The following is a 24,902-nucleotide window of genomic DNA, read 5'->3' as shown; positions in this document are numbered from 1 at the left end:
TGTAATTCTGTTGGATTTGAACACACTATAATTCTATTGATACAGATTTGATTTCTAGAATCTGCTACACTTCTTTTACTTGGGCAAGTCTATATCCAAATTTTCATAGAATTCTTTCAATATCACAAAACATTTTTTCCCAGTTTTTTTCATCCAAATGTATGTGTTGTTGCCCTGCACTTTTCATCGTGATGCAGGCTTGGAATTATCTCCATTATCTCTTACCGTCTCATTGTTTCTTCTACTCTTATGTTTATTAGCTTATTCAAACGGCTTATTTGTGATTAGAAAATAATTTATAAGTAAAACTTTATACATGTCCTTAGTGAAACTCAAAAGCAAATGTTGTAAAACAAACTACGATGAAAAAACCCACAAAATCACCTCCAAAATTAAGTTTTAAAAATTAAAATTTAGCTTATAAACATAAGCAAAACAATTATGCTCTTATTATCCCTACCGATCGAGCTGTTTTAGGGTAGATCTAGCTAATTCTTTTTTATTATAACATTGTAACACATGGCCTTGACCCCCACCAAAATATAGAGAGAATTAGGGAAAAGAATAGGACCCCTTCGTGATTCAGATAGATGGGTTCACACGCCACGTGGTGGACCATCTCCACCTCCCCCACCTGCCCCCCTATCTCTAGTGAGAAATTTGCATATCTCCTACCCATAAAAACTAGTTTCACCGAAATTTTCATGGCCTTTTGCATTTGCAAATTATTTTTCCTCAATTTCAGTTTCTTTTTCGCGCGGACCGATTGAGCCAGGGGTAAATACGTTCGAGAAAAGAAATTGCGAAAAAACAATTTTGCAAATGCAAGAAACCATAAAAAGGGTATTGCAGCGAATACTCGCGGTTTAAGAGAAACATTTAATCTAATCTCATTTTAATTTTAGTGATGGTATTCTAGCAAAATCCGTTCTTATGGGTGGCAGATATGCAAATTTCTCTCAGGCAAGCGAAGCGAGAGAAGCGCAGAGAGGCAGGCCCACTGACACGCGGGGTCCACCCGGCGTGCCCCGCATTTCTCCCAAGCCTTTGCCGGCTTCTCTTCTCTCCCATCACACTCGAGGCCACTCCTCCACCGCCGCCGCCGCCACCTCCTCCTCCTCGTCGGCGTCGCCGCCGCCGGCATCTTCTCCACCTCCTCCGCGCCGCGCTCGCAAGCGCGCAACCACCTTCCAGGTCAGTCAGCGCGGCCTGCGTTTCGTCATGCTTTTGGACCACTCTGCCGTAGCCCGTAGCCCCGGTAGGCGGCAGTGGTGGAACACTCGCCGCCGCCATGATTTTTTTTTTTTTTTTTTTTGCTCCCGGGTAATGTGGTGCGCTGGCTAGTTAAGGAGCAGTTCGAGGTTGGGGGGAGGAGTAGCTGAAGAGTTGTTGTGTTCTAGGAAGAGGAGCGTGTGGGTGTGCAGTGCTAGTAGAAATCAGGCCACGCAGATTAGCATCCGCTGCGTTCCTGGTCTTTTAGCTTGATGATGAGCTATTGCAGCTTTGAGGAAGGGGAGGTCCCGTTTCTGTGGAAGGAAATTTCGGTTCATGGAGTTGTGTTCCATGGCGTGGATGCTGGAGTGTTTAGGGAGATTGTGATCCAACTTTGTTTTTAGTGATGGATGTGATGTGCTCAGGCTCAGCAATTAGGAAAATACATTGTCAAGTACAGTTTGTTATTCTGCCATTTTCAAGTTAGTATGGAAGCAGATCCGAGAGACCAGGAGGTCCATGCCATTTTTTTACTTGGATTTCTCTGATTGTTGAGGAAACCAGATGGCTAGCTTTGTTTGTTCGTCAGTACAAATTCCTTCTAATTGAAAATTTTGTGGTTCTTGTTTCTGTTTGATGCAACTATCTTGCTTTATTTCCCCTGCACAATGCACTGTACTGACCGTTTCTTTCCATTTCGTTCTGTAGATTGGATGGGACTATAACTGAAACCTTCTGTATTAAGCTTCCGCGAGGGCTCACCTGCAGAACGTGATGGTCACCATTTACCGGTGCAGCAGGCAAAAAGTTGCATGGAGCGCTACAGGCTGTACACTTTTGATTTCCCTGCTGTTCTTTTTATCTGATTCACCGCATAGGATCCTCTTGAACAAGAAACCTCTCAATTTCAAAACAGCACCATCTAGGTTGTTGCATGAGATTAGCATCAGTTCAAGACGTGTTCAGAGGTAAGTTCTAAATTGAGTTTCTGTAGCCTTGTGAAGGATTACTACCCAGAGTTCTAATCTTTTGTGTTTAAAAAGGGTTAACAATTCATCCGCGGAGTTTGTTGCAAACCTGAATGACCGTAATGTAGAAATTGTACAACATATGGAAGACAGCGCTCATAACATCATCAATGCAACTGCAAATGTGACTTCTGACTGGAGCATTGTCAAGGAGGAATTCACATTTCCAGCTGGAAGTGCCCCTTTCAATAGCTGCCATGCTTCTACTATTGTAGAGGTATATGACTTCTGGACACAAGTTTATTTTGGGTAAACATGTACTATAAGTTACTTATAGATTCATTTTGTCTTTTTTTAGACTGAGAAAGACAGTTTTTTGGTGGCTTATTTCGGTGGATCCAGGGAAGGTGCTCCTGATGTGAAGATCTGGCTGCAGAGATACAGTGTGGGTTCGATCATCCAGGATACTTCCATTTCTTATTTTCTTTACTCAGAAAAGCGGTTATTCTTAAGAACCTTACCTTTGTAGGATGGCTGCTGGCGTACTCCACAAGTGGCTGATGAACAAGATGAGGTACCTATGTGGAATCCTGTTCTGTTTCAGCTCCCTTCTCGTGAGCTTCTTCTCTTCTACAAGATTGGCCAAGAAGTTCAGAAGTATGAACATGTTTTATGTTATTTAATTTCTTATCTCTTATTCAAATGACAAGAAAACCATACGATAGAGCAAAAATTGAATGTGACTATATGATTATTTGATATTCTGATGCTCAATACATGTTCAGGTGGAGTGGTGCCATGAAAAGATCTCTAGATGGAGGAAAAACCTGGTCGGCAAGAGAACAGCTACCACCTGGCATCCTTGGTCCTATTAAGAATAAGGCATGTCTAAATCTGTGGTGTATTGCCTTCCATCTTAGCAAAGCACATTGTAACCATAAAATAAGGAACATATTGTCAACCTGAATACATATGGCAGCACAATTATTATGGGTTATTAACAAGTCAGTACCCAGTAGTAATTTAATTGCCTTTCCATTGTGATTCTCAAAAATTTATTGATTTGGTTCCTGAATGGCATTTTCTCCAATGTAGCCTTTCTTGGTTGAAGATGGGCGCTTGCTATGTGGGTCATCTGTTGAAAGCTGGAACTCTTGGGGTGCATGGCTTGAGGTATCCATTACATATTTGTATGACCACTTTTGAAAATAAAAAAAAAATCATAGACTGAACTCATGCGTCTCACATTATCTGTAGTGGAAGTTTTAATTACTCTTATCAACTTAGGTCACAAAAGATGCCGGACGAACATGGCGGAAGTATGGCCCTATATATATTGAAGGCGAAACACTTGGGGTGATCCAGCCAGTTCCCTACGTGACTGCCAATGGGACTATTCGAGTGTTGCTGCGATCTTTTGAGACAATTGGTCGTGTCTGCATGGCTGATTCTGCTGATGGGGGTGTAACATGGAGTTATGTGCACGAGACTGACCTTCCTAACCCAAACTCTGGTTTGTTCATCTCCTAGCTAAATTAGTTTTCTCTCTGCTTCAGTACCCTTGTATAGAATAGCAAATCCTAGAATGCTCATTAGTGACCACTGAACACTGAACATCTGCTGGTGCTGGGAACACATTATTAAACAGTTTGAAGTTTCCAAAAATTTTAAGATATACTGATAGATTTCTGAAGAATATTAATAATTCTCTCTCTCTCTCTCTCTCTCTCTCTCGACTTCAAACCTGAAGGGATTGATGGAGTTAAGATGAAGGATGGGAGAGTACTCCTTGCTTACAACACCTTCTCCAGAGGAACACTAAAAGTTGCAGTCTCCATGGATGATGGTGATTCATGGAACGAAGTAATGACATTGGAAGATACTGAAGGCATGGAGTTTTCATATCCTGCAGTGATCCAGACCATGGATGATTTCATACATATCACGTACACATATAACCGGACACAAATTAAGGTAATCTTTCTGATGCATATACAAAAGAAAATATCGATCTTGTTTTCCATCAAGAACATTTTTCTGCCCATTAGTACCTTTTTTAATAGTATTATTGAATGATTCACAGCATGTTGTTCTTCAACCTAGCGGGATAGTGAGGTGGTGAGTCTGCAACTATTGGGAGAGTTATCGCTGCCAATTGCAAGGCACGCAAGTTTTTCTCTATGTGTATCACATCATATTGCCTGGACTGTGGTGCTAAATTGGTCATCAATGATTCTCTTTTTGGGTATATTTGGTCATTTGCATAATTTCTTGCAATTGTAACCTAATTAATAATCTCCCTGATTCCTATCAACAATTATATTGAACATCTGTACATATGCCCCAAAGTTTAACATAAGGTGTTTCGTATATGGCTGTTCTTCATGTTGTGATAACCTAAGATATTATTACTTTAACTGAGAACTTGGGATGTCCCTTTTGCTGTGATGCAACTTCCAGCAAATAAATTATGGTTATCTTGATAAAATAATAGTATAAAGTTTGTTTTTTTTTAAAAAAGAAAGACTTCATTATTGGGCAGGGCTCCCATAGTATGCTTGAATAATGATCCTCTAGAAAGCAGATAAATCTTCTTACATTATCATCCAGGTACTATAATCTTTAGCCTTTTATTTTCTGAATTGAGCTTTTCTTGTTAGTACCACAATGGGTTGGAATATAGTAAAATTGTTTTGTCTTGACTCTTAGATCTATGAAAGCTATGAAGAAAAGGAAATGTCTATTACACCTTGATGGATTTAACAAAAACTCAGTTGGCCTCTGGTTTAGGGTTGCTAGCAGATTTTTGGTAAACAGTAGATAACTGGGATTTTTCTCGTAACAGAGCAACAGAACAGCATTTCATGATTATTAGTTGTTAAGGAACCATGATCATGGTCAGTATCTCAAAACCAACACTACATAAGAAAAAGACAAAATTATACACACATATACAAGTTCTGAAGTTCATTGTCCCCACTGACACAGGTCACAGCAACCAACAGGGAAAAAACATTTTTTTTATAGATAGCCAACATCTTGTGAAAGGAACCTTGTATATAATAAGCACCCATGTGATTCTACAGTAAACAAAGAGTTGTGCAGGTTATATCAAGCATTTGTGAACACGGTAGGCACCATTCTCTTGTTCCTCTCTGTGAAGAGATCTTGAAATTTACATGTGAATTTGTGATCTCGTGTACTCTTTATGAAATATACTTGCAAGTTGCAAGTTACTCTGACTTGTGGCACTTGATCTCCCAATCAAATATCTCTCTCTCTCTTGCTGAACTCGGGCTTGCAGTTTGACCTGCCTACTCTCAGCTCTCAGGTATGCCTCATTCCTCCTAAGATGCCATCCCAACCCTTCTCTATGTTTTGTATGATTTGCCAATCTATTCTACTTATCTTATCTCTATTCCCAAATAGTAGCAATAAGTCAACAGATTGTTCCAGCTGAATTCTGCTATTGTGAAAGATAAAAGAATATGGATGCCAAATGCTATGATGTGTAAATTTCCAGGGTCTCACTTCGATGCTGGGAATATTTTTTAGATAATGAATGCTTCAATGCTGGGATAGAATAATCTATCTTGAATTTTATTTATGAACTTCCTTCCTGTAAGGAAACTGGAAATGCATGGGGAAAGACATACAAGTGAAACAGTGCCTACTATACCTGCAGTCCTGCACCACATAAAAACTGTAAATAGACCAGGTTGTCTACTCTGCCTGCACAGGGGAGTAAAGACCACGGGTTAATCCTCCATATCCAAGAAAAGTGTGACGGTGTGTTTGAAGGATGAAATGTTTTTTTATAAGAAAAAATCTTTGTGTACAATTGTTCTCCTTTTGGCGATTCAGAAATGACCAATAAGTGGAGCGTATTGAAGGAAGAATTTACATTTCCAGAAGGCAGCGTACCTTTCAAAACCTGCCATGCTTCCACAATTGTTGAGGTATATTATCATCCAAACTTTATTCTTATTTTATTTAAATTTTCTTTTGATGGATTATCTTCTCTGTATAATGTACCTTTCCGGGTTAGGTTCAGAAGAATATGTTTCTGGTGGCCTACTTTGGGGGAACACAGGAAGGTGCTGACGATGTTAAAATTTGGCTACAGAGATATTACATATGTTAAAGTTCCTATTTCCTGATGGATTATTGATCTTGCAGCGTATCTGTGTATTGTTATTGTACACTTGATACACAATACATTTAAGAATTTGACCTAATACAGAATGGCTCGTGGCACTCTCCTGAAGCAGTTGATGAAGTGCCCAATGTTCCTCTGTGGAACCCTGTTCTCTTCCAGCTTCCTTCTGGTGAGATCCTCCTTTTCTACAAGGTTGGCAAGACTGTCGAAAGGTGAGTGATCCATTCCCTTATCTGCATTCCCAACAATTGATACCCCAGTTAAATGTCTACACCAACTGTTCAGCTGAATTTGACAAATTTTGTTTAGTTGGAGTGGATGCATGAAATACTCATCCGATGGTGGTGTTATCTGGTCAAAGAGAGAGCAACTCCCACCTGGTATCCTTGGCATAATCAAGAACAAGGTGTGTATTTGTTCCAGACTTGCTCAGTATTTTGACACTGTCACATAAAACTGATTATTCTATGGACCTGCATACCTTCTCATCAACACTGTCTCCCAATACAGCCTTTCTTGCTCAAGGATGGCCACCTGCTCTGTGGAACATCAGTTGAAAGCTGGAATTCATGGGGTGCTTGGCTTGAGGCAAGTCATCTGTGAGCCATCAGCTGCAACTGTTCTTCAATATCTCTTGCACACCTCAAGTCAACAATGTTTCATCTTATACAGGTCACCAAGGACCATGGTAAAACATGGAAGAAGTATGGCCCGATTTACGTAAGAGGAAAAACCATGGGAGTGATTCAGCCAGTTCTCTACCAGACCAGCAGTGGCACAATCCGCATGCTGCTGCGCCCGTCTGATGAAGTAGGTCGCATCTGCGTTGCGGAGTCCAAGGATTCTGGTGTCAACTGGAGCTATGCGCAACCAACCGAGCTCCCAAACCCCAATTCTGGTCAGTATCACCGATCATTCTGCCAGTCAGTTCATTGCAGTACATCTTCATCTGCAGCTTGTATGATGATATCTGTGTGGTGGGTGGAAAGCAGGTATCGATGGCGTTAAGCTCAAGGATGGGAGGGTGGTGCTGGTATACAACAGCACCTCAAGAGGGGTGCTCAAGGTTGCTGTTTCTCAGGATGACGGCGACAAATGGGAGGATGTGCTGACACTGGAGGAGACCCATGGTGTGGAGTTCTCATACCCTGCTGTGATTCAGACTTCTGATGGGCTGGTTCATGTGACATACACATACAAAAGGACTCAAATCAAGGTAGTTTTACCCATGTTGTTTGGTCTTCTTATGGTAATTGCCAGTTTCATCATCTTCCATGTTAAGAATGAATTTCTTTTGGTCACTGCTTTTTGCAGCATGTCGTTCTACAACCAGGCGAGGTTTGATGCAGTCAGTAATCAGACGTGGATTCGTCTCAGGAGTGAAGTTTGTAGTGTAGGATTGGAATGTGGCAAGCAATTGCAGGTCCAATTCGTTTTTCATAATTTTGCAACATGCTTGTTCAGTGTTTACTTGAATTGCCCAATGACGATTGTTAATTCCTTCTTGACAATCTGGCAAACATCACTCTTGTGCTGTGTTGTAGTACGTGAATAAGTGTAAGGTGAAACTGTTGCATTTTTCAGCTACTTTCTGATTCTGAACAGCATAGCCACGTTATTTTGTCATTCGAAATAGTGTAGTGATAACCAGGGTTTACAATTCCGAGATGGCCTTCCGTTTCGGGCTCTGGCGGAATGATGGTTTTCATGAAATCAAGTGGAAAGCCGGTAGATTCCGAATAAATTTCATAAACCAAAATTTGAATACAAATTCTCTGAGTTTACCGATAAGCTCGCGATAACCGGTCGGCTTTGACGAAATTCCAAGTGAAATCATCAAAATTTCAATTGGTAACTAGAAAAGGTGATAAATTAAAAGTGTTTTCCTTTTTTTCATTTGTTATTATTTTCTTTCCTACTATAAAGTTCAGTAAGAACACGGAATACATCATTTTTTTTCGAAAATTTATATCCCAATAAGTTCTATGAATGTCATACTATTTATAAGATTTTATTTGATTTTTTTCCTTTTTATCAATTTAAATTTGAATTTGGATAAAACTCATCGAAATCTCAGACATCTCAGACGGTTTCTACTTTCGAGTCTCATCGAAACCTTGAAATTTCGCGAAATTAGACCGGTTTTCATCGGAATTGTAAACCCTGGTGATAACTGACACCCTCAATTAGCCTTTTTTACTGATTTACCCTTGTGTTCTGTTGGAAGTGTATATATTGTGCTCCCTCTGTTTTACGATGTAAGTCATTTTAACATTTTCCACATTCATATTGATATTAATGAATCTAGACATATTCTGTTTCACGATGTAAGTCATTCTAGCATTTTTCAATTAACATTAATATGAATGTGGGAAACACTAGAATGACTTACATCGTGAAACGGAGGAAGTAGTACTCAGTATTCCTTCACTTGTTTTGAATTTCAAATTAAACATTTAAACTAGCCTACCTCTAGTCTTACCCCAGTAGATTTTCTGAGTCGCATCGAAATCTTCCTTCATCTTCTCTCCAACTCATCTATTCTTTTCCTATAAACCATCTAAGACAACCCAATCTAAACTACAATCCCAAGGAACACTATAATCATCGTGCATGCTCGCTCATTCATGTTTGCAGAATCTTGCGTTTAAAATAGGCGCGAAACTTTAACCAAGTCTAGTAGTTTCGGCCAATGTTTTAAAAAAAAAATCCTTTAGTTCAGTCTCCTTGTTCCACTATCAACTTCTAAAGAGTAAAAGCTAAGCACGGTCGTTAAAAGTTCGACGTGAAGGCATTTACTGACCGCCAGGTGCTCCGCCGTCGTGCCGCCACCGCTGCTCAGGGGCGGAGGTAGAGTATAGGAGGGTGCCTAGAAACCAGATCAAAAAAATTTTTTATTATAATTCACCGATTTTCATCATGTGTGCACCATTCTTAATACAAACTTAGGCACTCGCATCAACTTAAACTTGATTTAAAATAGAGTAAATTCAGCGAGAGGCACCCTCCTCCATTTCGTTTTAGCTCCGCCCCTGCCGTTGCTCCCGGGTGGCGCGCGTGTCGCGCAGGAAGCAACGGCGACGCGGATCCTGATCAACGGCGAGACTCTGGTGGTGGCGAACGTGGGGGACTCCCGCGCCGTGGCGTGCGACCGCGCGCGCGGGGCGGGCGCGGCAGCTGTCCGTGGACCACGAGCCGCTCCGGGAGCGCGAGGCCGTCGAGCGCCGCGGCGGGGTCGTGACGGAGATCCACGGCGACGTGCCGCGCGTGGACGCGCAGCTGGCGACGTCGCGCGCGTTCGGCGACCGGCAGATCAAGGAGCACATCAGCTCCGGCCCGGACGTGACCATCGAGGACGTCGGCGGCGACGGTGGCACTGAGCTCGTCGTCCTCGCCAGCGACGGGGTGTGGAAGGTGATGTCGAACCAGGAGGCGGTGGAGGGGCACGGCGGACGCCCGGAAGGCGCGGTGGCGGAGCTCGTCGGCGAGGCGCTCGACTGGGGCAGCGAGGACGACATCGCCTGCGTCGTCGTGCGCTTCCACTGATCGGAGCGTCGTGTTCGTGCGTGTGTACGACGTGTCTTGTCAGATCGTGATTTGCTCTGCGCGCCATATGCTAAAAGGCTCAGAAATATTTTAATTTTCATGCGAAAATTGAGAATTTTTATTACAGCGATTGGCAGAATACGCAATCAACACACTGTAAAACTGGAGCCAAAAGCGCTCCATGTTCTGTAATCTGTAACTGTATCCATAGAGCTTGCATGGAACATAGGATTTTTCAACTATTTTCACACGTCAATTACTTCGAAATTCAACTCGACGAGGCCTTCTAAGGTGGTACGTCGTTGAGATAGATTTCAATTACGTAAAGTCAACTCACGTTTGACGAAACCGAGCCATTAAGTGTATGAATGATTAACTAAAGAGTAAATTTCAGAAATCTATTTCAATTTTGCCTAAGAAATTATCATAAAACTACAACTTTACGTGATATGTTGCTACAGTTGTCACTTACATGTCCTCCCGTCGCAGCATATCACGTAAAAATTACAGTTTTGGAATAATTTTCCACGTTGTTGTAGCAAACTAAAATAGATCACTAATGTTGCAATTTAATTTTGTCACTACAATTACAGTTTTCTGAAATTTACTCCCAATAAAATATTAATTATGGTAAACTATTTTATATATATATATATTAAAGTAATTTTTATATAAAATGTTTAAAAACATACCATTTTAAAATCAAAGATAAAACCTACCTGGACATCTTAATTAGAAATTAAGAACGGACCTCAATTCTAAGCCAAGCCAGGCTGAAACAAAGACTGGGCTTATATGGATTTCCCTCAAGGCCGAACGGAACAACGGAGGCCCATTCAGCCCCGGCCCACGCCAGCAGGTGAGAACCTTCCCCCAAAAACCATTCATAACCCGCATTAGGCAAGCGCCAGAAGAGACGACGCAGCAGACGCCGCCGCCGTCGTTCCCGAGACCCATTTCGCCACCCACCCGTGCTCTCCCTCCTCTCCTCGTGCTCGTCGTGGGTAGGATACTGCTAGGGTTTTGCGAGCCATGGCGTGGAGCGCCGCCGCCACCGTGACCAGGGCCGCCGCGCCGGCCGCGGAGCTCCGCCTGCCGCTCGCCGCCGGCCTCGGCCGCGCCTCCTTCGCCGTCACCGGCCGTCTCCGCCGCGCCGTCTCCGCGTCCCTCTCCACCGCCGCGGCCGCCGGTACGCATCTCCTTCTTCTCGAGGTAGCATTTCGTTCGCCTACTGTGAGGGAAGTCTCTGCTCGCTTGTTCTGGGCAAGAAGAGGGCTTAGTAATTGGGGATTTTGTTTGTGGGGGTTCTCTCTTTCAAACTATTATCTGTAAATTGCTCAAAACGTGGCATTTCTGTATTGTTATATAATCGATTAGAGGCAGCCTTAAGATTTTTGACAAGGCAAGCTCTTGGATTGGATTTCGTTTGTTTTGTTCACATAAAAACATTGCCAAAATGCAGTGTTTTCTCTTATTTGTGGATGTAGATTTGAGTCGCTAATAATTACTAGTATGCTGGTTAATCTCTATTGAGAGGACAGAAATGCAGTGTGGTTTAACGTCTACATCTGATATACTAAAAGCGTGCGCATTGGGAGTGCGAGCTTAGTCATTGTTAACCACAAAAAGTTTACATTATCATGATTCATGAACCACTGGTTTGGCTGGGCTGATAGTGCGCCTGATGGCAGCAATAGATAACAAATACTAGTATTGATTAAACAAATCACACAAAATAGTGTCCATTTGCATTGATGCTCTTCAAGCATATGGTTATACTCTTCCGGTCATAAATATTTGAGGGGGAGATTTGGGTGAACACTTGAAACTTTGATCTATCCATAACTTCTCGACTGCTTAGTTTAAAAGCATTTACTTTAATAACTTTTCAAACTTGTGACCGGAGGGATTTATTTTATTTTATTTTTCTTTTAGAACAGACCGGAGGGAGTAGCTTACAATTTACTTCAACAAAGGCTTTGTCATATGCCTTTTAACTACAAAAGTATTAAATGACTTCCAAATACAGGGACTTTGAATAATCAGTAAGGCAAGCTCACATGATATGATTAAGCATTTGACATTTAGTTTAGGTAAATTACAAAATTGGTATTTCATATCGACAAGCAATTCCCAAGTTGACTAAATCAATAAAATTGTTCGTCTGTTTCTCTTGATTACTTGTTGGGTGCTGGAACCAAATTTCCTAATTGTGTTTGCCTACTCAATTACTACTTTAATAGAATGGGATTTTTCTGGCATTCTATAAGTCTATAACAATGGTTCTCAAATATTATAATTAGTTAAAAAGGAGGCTGTTCAGACAGAGAAGGCCCCGGCAGCATTAGGCCCGTATTCTCAGGCCATCAAAGCCAACAATATGGTGTTTGTCTCTGGAGTTCTTGGCCTAAACCCTGAGGTCTGTCCCTCAAGATATGTTTTGTGATCCTTCGTATATCTCTGCATCATAAATGTTTACCACTTTGCTGGTTTTAGGTGCCAGTATAACTGATATAGAGTAACTTCTGTCTCCAGACTGGAAAGTTTGTATCTGAAAGCGTGGAGGATCAAACTGAGCAGGTTAACATTTTGACCTTCATTTATGTTGTGTATAGTTTTGAGCCCTAGGAATTTCTTGCATAATGTGGATGGAATGGTCAATAGTGCACCTACTGCAAAATGTATATTTTTTCTGAGTTATTCCCAGCGTCCACATCCATTTTTGAAGTTTTCCCGTATTCTATATTGAAGTTTGTGCTGACTTTTATTTTAGACTTGTACTGAGGATGTGTTTGTGTTTTGGTAATTTCTATGGAAAGAATTGGCATGATTGGTTAGTGTTTATATGAAAGTATGTGCAACAATGTCGAATGGTGGTCCAGACTCTGCATCATAAATCCTGTTTTTCCTGCATGCCTCTCCATAGCTGCCTTTGCATTCAATAAAACAGTTGATTGTATCAATGCAATTTTTGGAAGATGCTCTTTTCTTACATCATGTTTGTGTTTCTCCTCTGTCACAGGTTATGAAGAATATGGGTGAAATATTGAAAGCAAGTGGTGCTAGCTACTCTTCAGTTGTCAAGACAACAATCATGTATTTACCTGTTCTTTAAATGAAACTTTGTTTTGCTCTAAGTTATTATTATCTCTGTGATGAAAATTTTCTTCTATCTGCAGGTTGGCTGATCTACAGGATTTCAAGAAAGTGAATGAGATCTATGCCAAATGTAAGTTCAAAACTTGGTTCTTCCTTAGTAGTACTACCATTTATTTGGCCTAAGTTTAGTGACATTCTTGAAACGCATTCCTGCTAATGTTTATATGTTCAATGTTTTTGCCGTGATCTCTATATTTTGCTTCTGAAGATTTTTGCAATTCTTACTTGCAGATTTTCCAGCTCCTGCACCAGCACGCTCAACTTACCAAGTAGCAGCTCTGCCGCTGAACGCCAGAATCGAGATCGAGTGCATTGCTGCTCTCTAGTTACCTGCTACTGTCTATCAATCAAATTGCCAATAAGCATTCTGTGCCGTTCTTAGTTGGTCAGTGTCCTGGAAGAATTCTGAACCTGATCTTGTAGTACTACCAATTAAGATCTTGAACTGCCTGCAATAAACGTTGATACCCAGGAAAAAAAAGGTCCCATCTGTTGTCCAAGGGTTCCCTTTAATCTGCATCATGAATTGATCATCCCAATGGCTTGCGTTGCTATGCTGCAATATCTGCAAGAATTGGTCTTGCCAAGCGTCATGAGTCTAATAAATCATTAAAAGGTTTATCAACATGACGTATCTCCATGTTACTATCACATATCACATATTGACACCAACTGAGTCTGACCTGGCATCTAGTATCTTTATATTAATTTATTCCACTCGACGCAATTCGGCTGTCTAGTTGGCGAGACAGCGATTATCGAGTAGATAACGTACGAAAGATGAGTTTACACTGGCTTCTTCCATTAAGAAATGACTAGCAAAATCTACAGTGCCTTTCTTTATACCGGGAGCTCAAAATTTTCCACTGATTTATATATTAATCTCAATTTGGTCGTCCTTCCAACCAAGCACACCCTTACACTCCCATTCGTTGCACCGTCACATTTCAGGTTGGCAAAGGGTGCTCATATTTCCCAAATTGATTTTGTGCACGTCCTATTCTCATCCCAGGAAGCATGCATGATGGCAACATGAAGCCTGAATAAACTGGTTTTATTTCTTAATAATAATAAAAATGGGTTATATCTTCGGTCTCTACCATTAAACACACAGCGGTCGAGTCATTATGATTTTTTCTTTTGTTTTGGATGATATGTAGTAGCAAAAGCACTTTGGTTTGTCAGCTTATCTATTCCCAGTTCGACCCAGCTTCGCGTAGGAGACGCGTGAGGCGGCGGCCACTTCTGAGAAGGTTATGGGAAGCTTCCGTGCGGCTGCAGAGGCTGTTTAATTGTGGGGGTGACAACACTGTGATGCTTTCGTGTAACGATAATGTCGACACCTTAATGACATTTTTACTGGATTAGTTCTTCATCCCAGGGATATATATTTTCTTTTCTGAGAAATTCTATGGTACAGTTCACAAATCACAGACTGACACACTTTCTTTGTTGGGACCTTTTGGAACGTAGTAATAATTTGTAAAAGAGATACTCCTTCTTACGATCTTACTTGTCTAGTTTTATACTAAGGTCCTATTTAGTTCTCAAAACAAAAATTTTCACCCAATCACATCGAATATTTGAACATATGTATGGAGTATTAAATATAGAAAAAAAAAACCAATTACACAGATTACGTGTAAATTGCGAGACAAATCTTCTAAGCCTAATTACGCTAATTTTGAAAATATGGTGCTCCAGTAACTATTTACTAATGATAGATTAATTAGGCTTAATAAATTCGTCTCGCAATTTTCAGGCGGAATCTGTAATTTGTTTTGTTATTAGACAACATTTAATACTTCAGATGTATGTCCGTATATCCGATGTGACACCCTAAAACAAAATTTTTTTGCCAACAAAACCGGGCCTAAGTCAAACATTTTGAATGAGGTTCTCCTCCCATTTTACAGTACTTGTCGTTTATAATTTTGTAGTAAGTCAGACATTTTTTTGACCATTAATTTTTAAAAATTTGCATAGTTTAATAATACAAGTCATATATTTTTAAGATTTACCATGACAAATAATTTTATAATAATATAATTCATATGTTGTTTAACTATACGGGTTTCCAAAGATCAATAATCAAAGTTACACATGTTTAGCTTAGGAAAAAATAAAGCGATGAATATTTGAAATGGTAAAAACTCATATAGTCCAACGAACCCCCCCCCCCCCCCCCCCGCCCCCTTCTTTTATTATTTCTGTGTAGATTTCATTTCCTTGGTTTTGCACGGCAGGAAATTAAGGTGTGACAAAAAAAAAATGGTATCCTGGCCCAAATTGATTAAGCACATTTTGAGAGGTATCACAATTCCATTAATCATCCTATTTCGTGGCTAGTTGACGATATTTTATATCCATTCTTTATTCTCCGTGGCCAGCTGTTGTTTGCAAGCTTATCCTTTCCTTTTAAGAAAAGTATACTACTAATTAGCGTGGCTGCTTGGCACAATTCTGATCAAATGCAACTGCAAGACCTACTCCGTTTGCTAAGTCAAGGTTGTTAATTATATTTGCAGCATATTGTTTGGGAAACCATGTGCCCATAGGTCGTGTAAACTAGTCAAATTAAAAGTTTAAACCATGCAAGAGCTTGGGAGTTATCAGATCAGATCATTGTCCATATTTAACATCCTCGTGACAGATATTAACAGTTGACCTCTTTTGTTAATTTGTTTCAGCAACCTAGCTAGCTAGAGCTCTCCTTTGTTATTTATGTCTTCACTTGTAGTACAAAACTTACCTGCAGATTTTTCACGTGAGGATATTTGATCATGACGACGTACGTGGTTTCTGAATTAAGCTGCATCTTGTACTATATACAAGCTAACATAATATTTACTCTCTATATATGTTTCCAAATGTGTTAGATGTGTTAGAATGAGTATAGTCCAACTTTGAAATTTTAGATCACTAATATAGTATGTAAGTACTCCCTCCTTTCGAGTTATAACACGTTTTGACTTTGGTCAAAGTCAAACTGTCTTAAGTTTAACTAAATTTATAGACAAATATAGTAATATTTATAATACTAAATTAGTTTAATCAAATCAATAATCGAATATATTTTCATAATAAGTTTGTTTTGAGTTGAAAATGTTACTGTTTTTTCTGCAAACTTGATCAAACTTAAAGTAGTTTGACTTTGACCAAAGTCAAAAGGTCTTATAACCTAAAACGAATGGAGTATTAAAGAAATTAATATTCAGATTTATTAATATGTAAAAACGACGCTAATATATTTGTCAATAAAAACACATTCATATGGTTATATCTTTAGTTAATGTTTTTATAAATATATTAAAAATATTAAAACATGAATATTGTAGACACCGAATGTTCTGAACGATGAGTATAAAACAGAGATAGTAATAGTACATGTTAACGTTTACAGCTAAAATGATATTCTTTTATAGACGGAGGGAGTAGTATTTGGTCACTTAATCTCCCCAAATGGTCATTGTTTCACATGTCTTTAAGAAATTAAATTAAATTAAACATAAGCTGGAACGCTTTGATGTACCCCAACTTTCATTAGCATATCATATATATACTCCTATCTTATATATTGCTTGTGCAAAGTGAAGCACACATGTGCCTATCCAAAGGATATTCTACACATCAACACATCCGATCCATCTTTAACAGATCCGGTGAGATATTGCTTTATAAACATCCAACCATCAAATTCCATGGCACACTTTAAACCCGGACTACTAATTAATTTATCCATAGCTCCTACTCCCAAAAGAATGGCCATGAGCATCTTGACTAAATGAAGAAGAGTGGAAGAATAACGTATATATAGATCCTTAATCCATCAAACCAAACAGCAACATCAACTATCTTTATATCACAAAAGAGCATAGAAAAGCTAACAAAAAAAATTAGCATCCATATATACCATACATAGCTTTCCATTACTGCTGATTACTCCCTCCACTTGATCGGTCAGAAAAGAATGTCGTTTTCGAGTTCGTGCAGTCAAATATAAGGCACATTAACTTCGATCATAATTATTAATTATTTTTTAGAAATATAAGGTTAATTAGAAATAACATGGCCAGGTTTGTTACTATTATAAAAGTTTCAATAATATTGTGCTTATGCTAAATTATGCAAAAGAATTGAATGATCAAAGTTAGAACTCTTATATATTGACTTTAGAAAGTCTACAACAACACTCTTTCATGACTAAAGGGATCTTTTTTTGTGTGTATAACTGAATATATATTCGTACTGTGTTTTTGTTTGGGAAAGGGAGGCTTCACATGGGATGTATATGCCCCAAGGGGACAAAGATGACTCAGACACCTTCATAGTGCGCAGTCCAAACAAGAGATGGCCATCATTTTGCCCCCATTATATGCATATCAATTGGTTCAATGCTCAATCCTTCTATAAGGGAAAAAAGGAGATATATTGGAAAAAAGGAGGCATAAAAAGAGATAGTAGTACAAACCAACTAGTGTTGCAATCAGATGGAATCTTCCATCCATATGCTCCATTGAAAATGATGGTATCATTAATCAAACATCTACTATACCTACATAAAAGAAAACTAATATATACTAAATTAGAGGTACCATTATCAAGAACGAACCTGTATCAAGATCTGATTAAGTAAGGTAGCCACGAGGGCACTTTCTTCAATCAGTTCGGTATTTAGGTAGCTGGCTAATCTGATAATTTAGGCCCCCACCAACCGCACATTATAAAGAGTTCTCTCAAAACCAGAATCTTGCCTTTTCCTAAATGTAGTAGGTAATTTTACCTGCGTTTTATTCCCTTGCATAGTCCTTCTTTAGCTTGCTCAAATAAGTATTGACACTCTTGTAAGTTGTAAATAAATACCCTGACTCTATAATATAATATAAATAAATGAATAACAACAAAGTCATTTATTCTATATATCTTATATAATTCTTTAAAAAACATTATATATTAGGGTCTGTTCTTTTGCTGATTAGAACACACCATTTTATCGCAGGCATATTTCCCAAGCTTCTAAATAATATGTTGTTAAGAAAAAAACTTACTTCATCATTATTTTTTTAAAAGAAATTATTTTATCAACTTTCTAATATTTATTTTATTTATTTAATGCCCTTGAATAGTTCATTCACTCAGTTTCTTTCATATCATCCATCATTTCAAATGAGCCCTTGGAAGGAGTATGTTTCTGGTAATTAATTAATTAGTTCTATTTCGCTTTGTTGTTTAGTTTCTTTTGTCTTTACTTCTGGATAATTACATAGAGTATGCTAGCTCCAAATCAGTCTTTATTATTAGTTGCAATAGGCTATTTGTTGGCGACATGTGTAGCATCATGGAACATACTACCTATACTCGTTGAGAAGATGAGAAGCTCTCTTTTTTTTTCCCACTTTTTTCTCCACTGTCACCATCAGCAAATCACGTCACCTTTAGTCTCATGCGTCACGGGGGGCGCAAGCAAAAAATATAAAATGCCCGTGATGTGCATAAAACCGCATGTAGGAGAACAGATGAACGGCCCTGACTGGGGCCATGTGTAGGACGTTAGTTTCACAAGCTCAATCAGGTGGGACGACTTTATATTATTGGACCTAGCTTGGAATCCCCTAAAACCTTTTGGTCCCTTTCGTCTTGTATTTACTACTATGCCTGTGTCACACCAAAATTAGAAGTTTGGTTGAAATTGGAACGATGTGATGGAAAAGTTGAGAGTTTGTGTGTGTAAGAAAGTTTTGATGTGATGAAAAAGTCGGAAGTTTGAAGAAAAATTTTGTAACTAAACACGGCCTATCTCGTGTGGCTCCATTATTATCTGGCTTCCGTTTATATTTATCTATTTTTATATTCGTATAGTTTATTAACAATAAAGATATTTATGGATAAAATTGTTATATATATATATATATATATATATATATATGTTTTTAGCGATTTAAAAATAAATATTACAAAATAAGTTATGATGAGAAAATCACAAAATCAACTTTAAAATTAAGTTTCAAAAACTAAATTTTAGCATATAAGTATGAGAATAAGCGAAACGATCGGGTGCAATCCTTATAATTATTTTATTTGAAAGTTTTAATCTAGTTTAAATTGGATTGGTGACGTTGGCACGGTGATTTCTATTTTTTTTTTTTGCTTACCTACTTATTATTGGTAAAACAACTGTACTACTAGCATACATCCTCTGTTCTAGAAAAGACTTGAATCTGGATAAATACTTATTCAGATTAATGTCCAGAAATTGTTTCTATTAGGATGGACGGAGTATAGAATAATTTAATTGTTAAAATTAAGGGCCCCTTTGAACCGCAGGAACGGAAAAAACACAGAGGAATAGGAAAAATGTAGTATTCTGACAGGAATACAGGTGTAAAACAGAGGATTGGAAAATACAGGAAAAACACATGAATGACCGTTTGATTGGACCACAGGAAAAACGCAGGAATCGGATGAGAGAGATAGACTCAAAGGAATTTTTCCAAGAGGTTGGACCTCTTGCTAACTTTTCTCTAAAATCTCTATAGAATTAACCATTCTATAGAAATTTTAAAGGATAGTATAGGATTCAATCCTTTGTTTTAAAGGTTTTCATAGGAATTTTTTCCATATGATTGAAATCCTTCAAATTTTTTAAACTTTTTCTACGAATAAAAGGGGGCCTAAGTAGCGCCGATGGATGCATCTTGTGGAACATAGACAAACGGGGAATTTTATTCCCCCGCGCTGCAAGCACATTGATAATGCACGAAACATCTCCTGCTCGAAGCAGAGCAGAAATCTCCCGGCAATTACCCTGATTCACAAACACATACAGCCAAATCTGGGGAAAAAAAATCACCGGCCGGACTGAGCGCCCGAGCGTGATGCATTATGCACAGTATATTTAGTGCCCCTTTTGAATCAAAGGAACGAAAAAATAGATGAATAAAAAAAACATAGGATTCTGACAGGAATGCAAGTGTAAAACATAGATTGGAGATGGATTTTTATCTCACGAGAATATCTTTTTATTTTATACATATCGTATAAAAAGTTATAGAATCTTTTGAAGAAATCAAATAAGATAGATCATCAATACGTGATATGTTACTTTATAAATGTACAAATTCAAATTGGAAAAACAAAAATAATAATTTTGGTTGCGAATTATACGTTCTATTCATAGTCAAATTTGTTATTTTTATATTGGGGCATTTACAAATTTGCCACCGTTTTTTTCAGTTTTGCAAGGATGCGTCCTAGTGGAATTTTTACAATTTTCTAGTGACAATCTTACAATAATAATTTAAAGCAGTGGTAAATTTACAATTGCCTTTTTATATTTTGTATTTGAAAAGGTTGAATTTGAAATACATTAATTGAGTTTTAATCTTGGATGAATCTTGGTTCCGCCAATGACCGGAGAGGTGCCCTTAGAGCAAGTATAATACTAGGCTATAAGCCGACTAAATGCTGAAATAGAAGAGATAAGAGAGGAGAGAGAGATAGGAGAAACTTACATATTTACAGCCGGTTTGAACACAAGAATAAAAAAACTCTGAGAGAGAGACAAGTAGGTCCTATATTACTTGTAAAGAGCTAACTATTATATAGATGTGCTAAAAGAAGGCTGCGAAGAACCTTATAACTAATAAGTTGGCTGTATTATTAGCCTTGCTCTTACTCACCTCTGGTCTAGTCTATTCAATCTGCGCAGTGACGTGGACGGGCAGATCGGACTCTCCCTTAATCCTGCCTGCCTCGCAACGCCCCAAAGCAGCAGATGGACACACATGACGACGACAGCTGCGTGCAGCAGCCGCGGTATATCCCACCCGGCACCCGCCGGTGGTGACCGCGCGCGGGAGGTCCCCCGTACGTCTCTGTCGGCGGCTGGACCGCCGCCGGTGGTCGAACACACACACGTATACCCCCACCACGGCACGCGTCGTCCCGTCGGCAGGTTCACGCACCGGCGCTGCGCTGTCGATCGATCGCCCGCTCGCACGCCAGGCCAAGCAACCGCGCGTCCCTCTCCGCCCAAAAGTAGGTGGGCCCTGCCCCCCGCATTGGCACGTACTACTACCTCCATATTATTTCGTTGTCTTGTTAAAAAAAAATTACGTAATTATCATTTTATTAACTGTGACTTAATTCATCATCAAATATTCTTTAAGTATGACATAAATATTTTCATATTTACATAAAAATTTTAAATAAAATAAATGGTCAAATATTACTAAAAATTCAGCAGAGTTATACATTAAAACACGGAGAGATTACCTAGCTACATAGTCCATAGGTGTGGGGACGCGGGTGACGCAAAGCTCAGCTCATGAGGTCGCTCGCAGCCAATGCATGCTGTTGCACTCTCCGGCTTTGGCTTCGCCTTTGCTTTGCTTCTGTGGCGGCGAGCGTATGTAGCCAGGCGCGCGCGGGCCAGCTGCTGGCTGCTGCTGCTGATTCCGTGTCCACGTCCATCCACTACTCCACTTATCTCCTTCTGCCGATGTAACATGCTGCTTTGGCGGATCTGGATCAATTCTAGGGGCGCAACGCAACGCAAACGCAACCAACCTAGCTAGCTGGAGTAGCGCGCTACCTGCGCTTAGCCAAGGCTCAACTGCAAAAGTGGAGTAGTGTTGCTGGTACTAGTACAGCCTTTGTGTTGACGTGCACGGTTAACAACCTGTTTGGAACGCGGGAATTTTTCCTCTAAATTTATCCTCTCTTTTTTTTGTATGTTGTAGAAATGTATTTTGTTATGTATTAACGACCGAACATCCAAAAATCTCATAGAACACTTCTCTATCCATCAACGTGAAGATCGAAGGGCCACTCTTCTCTAGTTAATATAACGATTCTCACCTGGAGACAAGTCATCCTTGACAAAATCAAGCAATGCAAGCAAACCCACTGTTGTGGACAAGCAAAGTCCATTTCCAACAAAAGATCAATTCAGCACATGCTACCTTTGCATATTCTTCAGCGAACACTCCCATCTCTCTCCTGATCTCCTCATCATCACCATCTCTACCACTACTACTACTATAATCTACCTGACCAAAATAACATATTCTCTCTGCCTCTATCATCTCCCATTATGGATGCCCACAGTTCATATACAATAATAACACAAATAGAGCAAAATAAAAGTAGAATTTTGCACAGGCACGTTCCAGGAAAGCATGTGCAGGAGAAACATTCACGCACGCATGCATGCGCCCAAGGGAATGTTCCTCTCCTCCGACTAGAATAATCCACTTCCCCAATTTTTATTCTCTTTACTACTACAAGCTCACGCACGCTTGGTAGATCATCCCTCTCGCAGCCTTTTTCACTTACTTCTATGCTCCATCACGCACAATATAAAAATTTGCTCTGAAATACAACATGTGCTGAATTGTTAGGTTGCATTATTTTATTCAGATGGGCAAGCTAGCTAGATGTCTCTTTAGCATGGGTGACCAATTAATTAATTAAATTGAGAAGCATAGGTAGTGTGAAGCTCCCTCCTTCCTAAAATATGAGAGATTTTAGAGAGATTTAATATATCATAGTAATATGAATCTGGATAGAAGCATATCCAGATACATAGTATTAATATGTGTCACATCCCTTTAAAACTATTTATATTTGGACGGAGGGAGTATGAGAATTATGGGTACACGACTCCATTCACGAGGATATAAATATTAGTGCTCGCAAATTTTACACACCATAAGGTTTTCAATTGGATTTTAGTAAGATCATATATGTGTCTCGCTATCGCTGGTTTTTATCTCTTTAAAAGTATGTTAAAATACTATATTTACGGATGTGTGTGTATGAAGGTGTACGTGTATATATGTCATGTACTACCCTGTTTTATTATAAGTGCCGCTGTCGATTTTCATGTAAAATATTTTAAAAAATAGTCACACATAAAGTATTATTTATATTTTTATCATTTAATAATAATAAAAATACTAAACATATTTTTTTAAAAAAATAAGGTAGATAGTCAAACGTTGGTTATAAACAGTGCGAAACTATAGTCTTTATAGGATATAAAGAGTGCAAAACTACAGCACGGAGGCGGTAACTAAAAAAACAAAATTAATTAATTAATTCAGCCAGCACGGGGGACTAAAACGCGTTTCGTAGCGGCTACTCTGGGTTTGGATATTATACTGATCGCTCTATATGAAGGTTTAAACAATTGAATTGACGTATAGTTTACATGATTGTTTTTGAACTCGTCTCACTTTAATATTTGATTCGAATTTCATAATATCTCATCGCCTGATAGGAATCTCAAACAAGAGATGAAAAGATGCCCCTTTAGCATATGATCCATCTGTGGACATAATCATAAGCTGAAGTACATCCGAGTTGTTTATTCTTGCCATAAGATCGATGGCCTGTTCCTCAATTATTTTTAGTCCATACATATTATAGTAGAGTAATTAACAAAAGAATAATAATCAGATTCCAACCATCTTTGGTTGAAGCTGCCCAACCACCACCCAATCAACAAGAAAGAGAGAAAGAAGAAGATTATTCAACCAATGCACTATGCTACATACCACACGCTTTTCCCCTTTTCTCATTAACTTGATGAGAAGATAAAAAGAGAGAGCAAAATTTAAACCATATTACAAAATTTTTTCACAAAAATTTAAGAGGAAGAAAATTAGGAGAGGGGGAAAAAAATCGAAGAAGAGAAGAAATTAAATCCTAATTGGCTTGTCTCCCCGGTTTAATCTGGCTCAGCCGTCGAAGCCGGTTCGGCTCCAGACGGCGTCGCGGACGCGGGAGGCGTCGCGCCCCTTGAGTGTTCGTCCGACGCCCTCCACCACCGACGACCTCGCCTGCCGCCGCGCCAGGTACACGTGCGGCGGCACCCACCCGTCGCCGTCGCCGTCGCCGGCGTCGTCCTCCTCCTCGCGGCGCTTCTCCTCCTCCGCGAACGCCGCCTGGTCGGGGTCGGCGTAGCGGCCGGGCCACGCGGGCACCTGCACCGGCGCCGACGCCGCCACTTGCCGCCCGTCCGCGAACGCCCGGCTCAGCCCGCCCACCTTGTGCTTCCCTCCGCCCCAGCCGCCGCCGCCGATTTCCAGCCCTCCCCCTCCCCCTCCGCCGCCGCCGCCGCCTCGATGATCCGCGCCCCCCTCCGACGACGGCGCGTACCAGACATCAGCCTCCGCCAAATCGGGGAGGTCGTCGTCGTCGCCGTAGGCCGGCGCCACGGAGCCGCCGCGGTGGTGGTGGTGGTACTGGAACCCGAGGAACGACCTCTCCCCGGCGGCGGCCCCGCCGGCGAACGGGCCCTGCGGCTGCTGCTTCCGCGCCTTCGCCATCGCCGCTCGTCGATCCACAGCGCTGCTGCTCGTCCACGGCGTCGTACGTCGGCGCGTCGCCGTCGGAGAGGAAAGCCGGAGGCGCACGAGACTGTCTCGCTTCGCTTGGCGACGAGAGGAGAGAAAGACTAGTGGTGGAGCAAACGGTTTTGGCGCATGGGACGACCTGGGCCCGAATATATAGGCCCGCACGCGCGGTGGCGAGTGGGGCCCGCACCAGCGGCGTTGGGGCCCACCTGCAGGTAGCCCCTCTTTTGTCCTTAACCAAGCAGGCTATAGGCTACTCCGGCTCACGCCATTACGTGGCTGGCTTTGTTCGCAAACAGTTCACTAATTTTTTGGTAATTAGGTTGGTTGGTAAATCAAAACTCCTCTATTTTTTGACGGTCAAAGACTTTGAGTCGTCGATGATTATCCATCCCAGCTGTAATTAATGGCCAAATGGATCGATCACGAGTAGTACACAAATTAGGGATAGTAAGTATTGAATGTTATAATTACGTACACAAAAATTATACGTAAAAT

The 24,902-nt window shown here is 40.1% G+C and overlaps 5 protein-coding genes across 6 annotated transcripts; 4 read left to right on the top strand and 1 right to left on the bottom strand.

The window, feature by feature from the left end:
* Positions 1-1,047: 1,047 nt before the first annotated feature.
* LOC127779698 (uncharacterized) lies at positions 1,048-4,428 on the top strand. The gene is made up of 10 exons (XM_052306569.1): positions 1,048-1,194; positions 1,921-2,180; positions 2,256-2,457; positions 2,539-2,625; positions 2,710-2,837; positions 2,966-3,062; positions 3,276-3,353; positions 3,468-3,693; positions 3,931-4,154; positions 4,264-4,428. The coding sequence occupies exons 2-10, from the start codon at positions 1,987-1,989 to the stop codon at positions 4,300-4,302; spliced, it is 1,275 nt and encodes a 424-aa protein (XP_052162529.1). The 5' UTR covers positions 1,048-1,194; positions 1,921-1,986; the 3' UTR covers positions 4,303-4,428.
* Positions 4,429-4,550: 122 nt separating this feature from the next.
* Positions 4,551-7,926, top strand: LOC127779699 (uncharacterized). Of its 2 annotated transcripts, none has more exons than XM_052306571.1 (9): positions 4,551-5,511; positions 6,045-6,139; positions 6,235-6,316; positions 6,425-6,551; positions 6,649-6,745; positions 6,850-6,927; positions 7,012-7,237; positions 7,332-7,555; positions 7,654-7,926. In XM_052306571.1, the coding sequence occupies exons 2-9, from the start codon at positions 6,047-6,049 to the stop codon at positions 7,681-7,683; spliced, it is 957 nt and encodes a 318-aa protein (XP_052162531.1). In that variant the 5' UTR covers positions 4,551-5,511; positions 6,045-6,046; the 3' UTR covers positions 7,684-7,926. The 2 variants fall into 2 exon arrangements, with proteins under 2 accessions (XP_052162531.1, XP_052162530.1); XM_052306570.1 differs by having other exon boundaries at positions 6,229-6,316.
* An 80-nt stretch (positions 7,927-8,006) lies between these two features.
* LOC127780253 (probable protein phosphatase 2C 58) lies at positions 8,007-9,885 on the top strand. The gene is given in 3 exon segments (XM_052307178.1): positions 8,007-8,067; positions 9,364-9,497; positions 9,499-9,885. Coding segments are annotated over 3 exon segments (582 nt in total).
* A 919-nt stretch (positions 9,886-10,804) lies between these two features.
* LOC127778739 (reactive Intermediate Deaminase A, chloroplastic) lies at positions 10,805-13,549 on the top strand. The gene is made up of 6 exons (XM_052305359.1): positions 10,805-11,074; positions 12,189-12,304; positions 12,421-12,465; positions 12,908-12,981; positions 13,065-13,114; positions 13,276-13,549. The coding sequence occupies exons 1-6, from the start codon at positions 10,918-10,920 to the stop codon at positions 13,368-13,370; spliced, it is 537 nt and encodes a 178-aa protein (XP_052161319.1). The 5' UTR covers positions 10,805-10,917; the 3' UTR covers positions 13,371-13,549.
* Positions 13,550-23,563: 10,014 nt separating this feature from the next.
* On the bottom strand, positions 23,564-24,512 carry LOC127778887 (eukaryotic translation initiation factor 4B1-like). Its single transcript, XM_052305532.1, has one exon. The coding sequence runs from the start codon at positions 24,375-24,377 to the stop codon at positions 23,787-23,789; it is 591 nt and encodes a 196-aa protein (XP_052161492.1). The 5' UTR covers positions 24,378-24,512; the 3' UTR covers positions 23,564-23,786.
* Positions 24,513-24,902: the final 390 nt, after the last annotated feature.

Source organism: Oryza glaberrima, chromosome 7 (genome assembly GCF_000147395.1).
Source record: "Oryza glaberrima chromosome 7, OglaRS2, whole genome shotgun sequence".
Taxonomy (NCBI): domain Eukaryota; kingdom Viridiplantae; phylum Streptophyta; class Magnoliopsida; order Poales; family Poaceae; genus Oryza; species Oryza glaberrima.
The sequence above is the reverse complement of the archived record's forward strand: the minus strand, read 5'-3'. Positions and strand labels throughout refer to the sequence as shown.

What these genes read in the sequence shown, in the direction of transcription:
- LOC127779698 (XM_052306569.1), top strand. Translation starts at nt 1,987, where the DNA reads ATGGTCACCATTTACCGGTGCAGCAGGCAAAAAGTTGCATGGAGCGCT. An exon ending in TCTGGCTGCAGAGATACAGT is followed by an intron (nt 2,626 to 2,709) that starts GTGGGTTCGATC and finishes TTACCTTTGTAG; the next exon opens with GATGGCTGCTGGCGTACTCC. An exon ending in CCTTCCTAACCCAAACTCTG is followed by an intron (nt 3,694 to 3,930) that starts GTTTGTTCATCT and finishes TCAAACCTGAAG; the next exon opens with GGATTGATGGAGTTAAGATG.
- LOC127779699 (XM_052306570.1), top strand. Translation starts at nt 6,047, where the DNA reads ATGACCAATAAGTGGAGCGTATTGAAGGAAGAATTTACATTTCCAGAA. An exon ending in TTGGCATAATCAAGAACAAG is followed by an intron (nt 6,746 to 6,849) that starts GTGTGTATTTGT and finishes CTCCCAATACAG; the next exon opens with CCTTTCTTGCTCAAGGATGG. An exon ending in CATGGGGTGCTTGGCTTGAG is followed by an intron (nt 6,928 to 7,011) that starts GCAAGTCATCTG and finishes CATCTTATACAG; the next exon opens with GTCACCAAGGACCATGGTAA.
- LOC127778739 (XM_052305359.1), top strand. Translation starts at nt 10,918, where the DNA reads ATGGCGTGGAGCGCCGCCGCCACCGTGACCAGGGCCGCCGCGCCGGCC. An exon ending in TTCTTGGCCTAAACCCTGAG is followed by an intron (nt 12,305 to 12,420) that starts GTCTGTCCCTCA and finishes TTCTGTCTCCAG; the next exon opens with ACTGGAAAGTTTGTATCTGA. An exon ending in TGGAGGATCAAACTGAGCAG is followed by an intron (nt 12,466 to 12,907) that starts GTTAACATTTTG and finishes CCTCTGTCACAG; the next exon opens with GTTATGAAGAATATGGGTGA.
- LOC127778887 (XM_052305532.1), bottom strand. Translation starts at nt 24,377, where the DNA reads ATGGCGAAGGCGCGGAAGCAGCAGCCGCAGGGCCCGTTCGCCGGCGGG.